The sequence below is a fragment of the Quercus robur genome, chromosome 2 (assembly GCF_932294415.1).
Source record: "Quercus robur chromosome 2, dhQueRobu3.1, whole genome shotgun sequence".
NCBI classification, from domain to species: Eukaryota; Viridiplantae; Streptophyta; class Magnoliopsida; order Fagales; family Fagaceae; genus Quercus; species Quercus robur.
Genome location: NC_065535.1, coordinates 50,646,358 through 50,653,211, shown reverse-complemented (window position 1 = coordinate 50,653,211; position 6,854 = coordinate 50,646,358). Strand labels below are relative to the sequence as shown.

The following is a 6,854-nucleotide window of genomic DNA, read 5'->3' as shown; positions in this document are numbered from 1 at the left end:
TACATTTATAAATTATAATGCCATACGGTATATAATATATTGATTATTATAATAACAAATAATATATTATAAGGAAAATAAAAAAGAAAGTAAATGAAAAGTAAAGTAAAGAAATCAAAACAAAGCAAATGAAAAATAAAGTAACACAAGAGCATTACACAGGAGTGAAAGGCCTATGGAAGCTTCAAGCTTGTCTTTTACTCTTTCTTGTCTAGTCTAGTCACACAGAAATTTTAATTTTTATATTGTAAACACAAAACTGCAGTAACAGTGGTAACATGAAAGAACTGGAAAAAGAGAGAGAGTCACTTGTGAGAGCACTATGAGCTAAATTTTCTACAACTGTGTGGGGGACTTGGTGATGCGGCAAATCAACAAAGCTTTTGACCTTTCAATTTTTCTATTGTTGTGGTACAAGTAAGCTCTAAATGTGTTGGGATGAAAATTAGAATTTTTCCCTTTTTATTTGCTGAGGTAATTGTTAAAATGCCTATGTGTTCATTTTAAAGATGCTAAATGTTTAATTATTGTAATTTTTTGACATATATATATATATATATATATATATTTTTTTTTTTTTATGGATTGGGTTCTATTTAAATGAAAGCTATGTTTATTTTAGACTTATATATATATATATATATATATATATATATATTATCGAGTATGGGGGGCCAAAATGATAAGGTTCTTTTAAAAAATTTCAAATTATTTAGGATAATTCCAAAAAAAAAAAAATTCCTTAATATTTTTTAAAAAAATTGGGGGGGCTAAGGCCCCCTCGGTCTTCATGATGATCAGCCATTGATTGCATCATAGCACCTATGCATGAATGCAAGTTCATGTTTATATGCATGTTCATGGAATTCATAAAAAGGTATAAACCCTAATCATTAATCTAATAATCCAAGCATGTGAATCATGTTATTCTCTTGACCCTATACCTAAACATGTGAAAACTAAACTAAACAGATGCTAAACATGTAATTAAAACAAAGCAAAACAAATAAAGTAGCAAGAACTGGACTCTTGCTTGGTAGTCTCCAAGTCTCTTAAATGTCTTATTAGACCCTTGCTTAGTAGTCTCCAAGTCTCTCAAAGTCACATCAATCATGGTGTTGAAGATGAATTGGTCCAAAAGTAAATCCACTTGCTCATTTCATACCTTAGTCTTGCTTAAATCCAAGTCGTAGTACCATCTCGAGGCATTTCCTGTGAAAGACATAGGGAAGGCACACAAAACTTGCTTCTCATCCATTCCCTTCATTCAAATTAAACAAATATATTGTTGAATATGTTGCCTTGGATCACTACTTCCATCATACTTCTCAACATTCGAAATCTTGAACTTGGGAGGCATTGGCACCAATGGGATTAAACCCAATCCACCCATAATATACAAGAAAACATCCGTCCCTTGGGCCTTGCGAAAGATTTGTTGCATCTTTTCCATCATCATGGTGGTCTCAACAGCTATCTTGTCCTTATCTTGTAGGGGCTTCTTCCCTCTTCCTTCTTCCAAACAACTTAGGCGACTTCCCAATTGTGGTAGCATTTCTTCTTGCTTAGTCAACATTTGGGTAATTTTCTCAATTGCATCATTAGGTACTCCAACCATGTCTGTTAGTACAACAATGTCAACTTCCTTTAGGCGACTAGGGGTAGGTGATCGAAACCAAGTGAACTTAGGAAGTTCTTTTGAGCAGGGAGTGTTATTGTGCTTGAAACAAAATTTGATCAAATAAATATGTGCTCCCAATGTCTTTTAAAGATTTGGACCCAAAGGCATATTCAACTCTTCTTGTTTACATCAAATTGTGTACTATATGTATGCCCCATTTGTATTTTAAGTTTTGTATCATTTTTATTATCTTGGATTTAGAAATAGAATAAGCTACATCAATCTTCCAAAATTCATTTTTTCCTCTATTGCTTAAAGCCCAATTACACCATTCACACTTCTCACTCTCTCATCTTTCCTCATTTGAATCCAAGCCCAACATTCTTTTTTTCTTTTTCTTTTCTTTTCTTTTCCTTTCCTTTGCTTTTCTTTTGTTTTGTTTTTTTTTCCTTGGGCTTTGAATCCAATTACAAATCACTCATCTCGTCCTCTCTTCCTCATTTGGGCTTAAGCATAGATTGTTCATGAATTTTGCAAGGTTGATCCACATCTTGTGCTCTATTAAGCCTTATGAAAATGATATCATCAAATAATTTAAACACAAAGATCAATACCTCATTTATAATTCAAGCCTGTCATGCTTTGGAAAGATTTCTTTTCTCATAAAGAACTTATTTGAACTTGTATTTGAAATGAGCCATGACATTTAGAAGTCCACATCCTTTCTTTTCTTTTCTTTTCTTTTTTCTTTTTTTTAAAAATTTTTTTAATTATTTTGGAAAAAAAAGTTGACCAAGTTTTATCCCAACCCATCAAAACCTTTTATTTGTCCCAAACAAAACCCATCTTGAATGTTTACTCTCTTCCCTCCAGAAGCCCTTGCCCCTAGTTTTAAAAGTTCGATCCATTTTCAGTTTCATTCTCAAATGGGCATTGCCCCTAGTTCAAAGGGCTCGGTCAATTAGTTCAAAAAGATTTCTCCTTTAATCTTCATTGGGCTCTTGGTAAGCCTACCTATGCCTTTAGGGTTTTAGGGTATCAAAAATTTCCCAAAGCATGGATTGGTTCACAACTTTTCAATAAAGTCTGTAACATACTTGTGATCTTGGGTTCTCTTGCTTTTGAAAAAGATTTCTAAATTTTGACCCAAAATCTAGGGTATGTTATGACTTCATGGCCCATTGTCCTCCTCCAAAGAGACTAAATTGATTGCAATTTGAAAATAACAAAGACCAAATTGACTGTTACCAAAATGTAGAAACCAAATTAATAGTAACCTAAAAATATAGGGACCAAAAAGGTATTTTTGCCTTTTATTTAAGTGAGATTTTTTTGGCCATCCAAGCATGTCAGATTGAAGTTCACCATGCCAGTTTTCAAATAACTCCTCACTTGAACCAATTAGTGGTCATTTGATTAAAATTAAAATTGAAATTAAATTTTAATCACACATCACAAAAAGAGACTATTATATAGGCCATGAAATTAAATTAAGAAAACCTAATTTTCTTCCTATCATTGCTACTCATGAATTTTGACCGAAAGAGCCTATTATATAGGCCAAGAAATCCTATTTCAAGTAGAATTCTTGAAAAAAAAATCCTTAATTTTCAGGCTTTATTTAACTAGCTTTTTTTACCCATTTATTGTCATAATTTGGAGTTTTGGTAAACTATAAATTTGTAGCCCTTTGAGTTAGCTTTCCTTCCCAACTTGAATCCACAATACATATCTAAGCTAAAAATTATGCCCAAAATACTAAAGCTTGCGCAGACTGGAATCCTAATTTGAATTGGACTTGAATTAAGTGCGAATTTCATCCTTACTCCCATCGAACCCAAATTTAATTGGGTTGACCTTCTTTAATTTCATTATAACCCTTGTAAAAATATAGTCCATCAGCCTTCTTATTTACACAAATTTGCTGATGCATTTCACGATAAATCTTGCTAGAATCAATTCCATTATCCTATAAAAGACATATTAATGCATTAAAATATTTATTTTAAACACAAAATTAATTATTCAATATTTTTCCATTTTATATGAATTAACACAAAATAAGTATGATAATACTTTCTAATAATAATAATATAAATATACAAAATTAAGCTTTCATCAATTGACCCAATGGCTTGCCCAATATATTTCGGCCAATATCTTTGAGGGCCACAAGGGCAATATGTTTGAGAAACATAGGATCAATTATGTATTTTGAGAAGCGGGCCTAGATTGCTACAGAGGAAGGGGAAGACTTGAAATTTGGGACCCAAGATCTTTCGCTAAGGAAGTGCTCACTAATAAACCACGGCTGCCCTTAAATATTTCTCTAATTCCAACTATTTGAAAGCTGAATTGGCTCCAATATACATTTTTTATGACAAAATTATAAACATAAGATCTTTATAAATGAGAAACTAACAAATATTATAAAGTAATATATTACAAAAATTATAATGTGCTCTTACCATTTGATTTAATAAATTGCACTCATATCTTAAAATTTTATCCAATGCTTTTCATGAATCTATTTCCTCCTTTTGGAGGCTCCTCTTTTCTTGACTTCTTCATGCTACATAATTATGCTCTTCTCTTTCCTCAACTTCTTCAAGTTACTTAACTCTTTACCAAATTTTTATCAAGTATAGAATCAAATTATACCAATTCATCCAAGAGATTACAATGTAAAATCAATCACCCTTAATATGTATGGCTTGAATTCTTACATTTGGCCAATGACCTATCGGTCAATTGGCACTAAAGATGAATCAAGAAGAATAATATGATATTTTGACAACGAAGAGAAATCCTTTGATATCCTTGGCTCTATCAACAAATCAAAAAGATAGAAAAAGGAAATAATCAGAAAAAGACACAATTGATAGCTTAGGGAGAGCGAGAGAGAGAGAGAGAGAGTGACAGACCCAATGATATGATAGTCTGACGAAGGGAACAATTTGAACCTCCTTTACAATTAATAAAAATCATACAACTGTTGTTATACTCAAAACCAAGTATTACACAAACCAAATCAAACTAACTAATAATGAAGATTGGAGAGTCTTTTCTTTAGTGGAAATCAAATTAGCAATGCATCCAAACCCAATTATCACAAAGATAATAGAACATTTAGACCATACAATCAAAATGGCAAATTACTTATCCAAAGAATTTGGAGTTCTCACTACAAAATCACTTATCACAAAAAAAAAAAAAAAAAAAAAAAAAAAAGGATTTTTTCATATTTCCCTCTTCAAATCATGATTTGAAACACTTTTTAAATACTAATCCTATGCACAATACGCACAAAATTTGTAATATATCAAAGTAAATGAAATATTAATCAGTTCATGGGGTAATACAAATAGTTAAGTCATCAATTGGATATGTTATATGTAAAGTATGAATCGTGCTCTGTAATCATAAAATTATATACTAATTTTAGGTCAATCAATTAGCTACTAAACAATGCAAGTATCCCCATTCCAATTGAGGGTAGTCCTTTTCATTCTATAAGTATCATATTATACTTTTAACCCCGATTGATAACCAATTAGTACGGCCAATTATGCAGAGGACAATCATAAAAAGAAAATAGCAATGAGGTTAAAAATTGTGGAGACTGCAAAGCTAAGGTGGCACACTCTCAAGAGGTCAACAAAAAGTTAAAAGGTTTTAATTTTATGGTACATATAGATTACAGATTAAAATCCTGGGAAGAAACAACACATGCATGCAATTCCTGGTTTACGAATGATGGTATTGGTAGCCCTGTGGTAGATTGTTGGTTTTCTTCTCTCACAGGGTTGCACTTAATCTTCGCTTTATATGGGCTGAGATCTCCACCCGTTATGGTTTCTCAAGAAAATGGATGTTCGCAGTGGAATCTTACTTGTTTGATGATGATTGACGCAAGAAATCCTAGAAAACTAATGGTGATTTGTGTGTGATACTGGGGGGATGTATGATAAAAATATGCAAAAAAAATAAAGGACAGCTCTAATGGGTTTCTACTATACTCGTGTATCTAGTCCTCATTCAGTTGGTATACCTCGGTTATTTATAGAGGTATTTTTCTTGTTTTTATGAGTTAGAGGTCGTGTAGTTGGTGATATACCATCATATTTATCTACCATAAAAATTAGAAGAAAACGTAGAGAAAATTGAATAAAACGGACTCCCTCTCTCACAAATTGTTTAAAAGGTAACATGCCTAAGTTCAATATTGAGTTCGCTATACTAATTCTCTTAATAATAAAACAACTAATGCATTTAAAGTTCAAACTTCCTCGTCCCTTTTAGCTGGCGTACTCTTATATTTTTACGCGGGAGTAAGAGAAAAGCTACAATTTCGCAATTTAATAATTTCATACACCTCGTCTCTTGTTGCCAGTGGTCACTGCTATTATTTTCAGCCATCATTTTCTTTCTGGCATCTTCATGTGGTTTTCTCTTCGTTTTCTCGATTTCCTTCTCCATGAGTTTCATTACAAATGTCTTCAAGAGGCAGAGAATCTGCTAATATCTGATCAACATTGTTATTCGGGTTCTCATTTCTCACTTCATGTTGAAGATCCGATGATATTTTTTCGTTCTCGTGGCTTGAAACTACTGTTTCATCTCTCTCTTGGCTTTGAACCACTTCCTCTTTTTCCTCAGGCTGATCATCACATGGCCTAATACTATCGTTAGTTTGGAAATCGCTGGCTTCATGCATCCCAATTCCACCACTTGGTGCATCACTCTGCAGAGACACCGGACTGCCAGGCCTATCAGATATGACTTCTTCACCAGCCTCTTGATGCTCTGCATTGTTGATCTCTTTCACATTGTTGTTGTGAGGTTGGGAAGTAGAGTATTCTTGAAAGTCATCACTCCCAGTATTATTTTTCAGATCAGAAGAATTTTGAACCAGGCCAGGGTCTTTTGCAACACTCTCTACTTTTGAGTCATTTCCAGCTGGATTTGTAGATGCAGGAAAAGACTGGAAATTATCCCAGTCATCCTCATCCTCTTCATCCTCTTCCATGCTATCCGAGTGTATCGTGGTGGCCAATGGTGGGGATTGTTTTTCCCTACTTCCATCTGTCAAAATTGGTAATTTTATCTCTAACGATGGTGTCACAGCCTTCATTTGTGTTGCATCATGATCTTGTGTTACAGAAGCACGAATAACCCCCTGAAAACAGAAATGGGAAGTCAAATAGAAACTTCCTCAATAGGCATGGGCAAA

At 33.2% G+C, this 6,854-nt stretch overlaps 1 protein-coding gene across 7 annotated transcripts in view; it reads right to left on the bottom strand.

Annotated features, from left to right (window-relative positions):
• Positions 1-5,784: 5,784 nt before the first annotated feature.
• LOC126713904 (protein SWEETIE) overlaps positions 5,785-6,854 on the bottom strand; it is a 65,002-nt gene continuing 63,932 nt past the window's right edge. For all 7 annotated transcript variants that reach the window (XM_050413850.1, XM_050413852.1, XM_050413851.1 and 4 more), the window contains one exon: positions 5,785-6,800. In XM_050413850.1, coding sequence (XP_050269807.1) covers positions 6,060-6,800 — 741 coding nt within the window. In that variant the 3' untranslated portion in view covers positions 5,785-6,059. The remainder of the gene's footprint in view (positions 6,801-6,854) is intronic.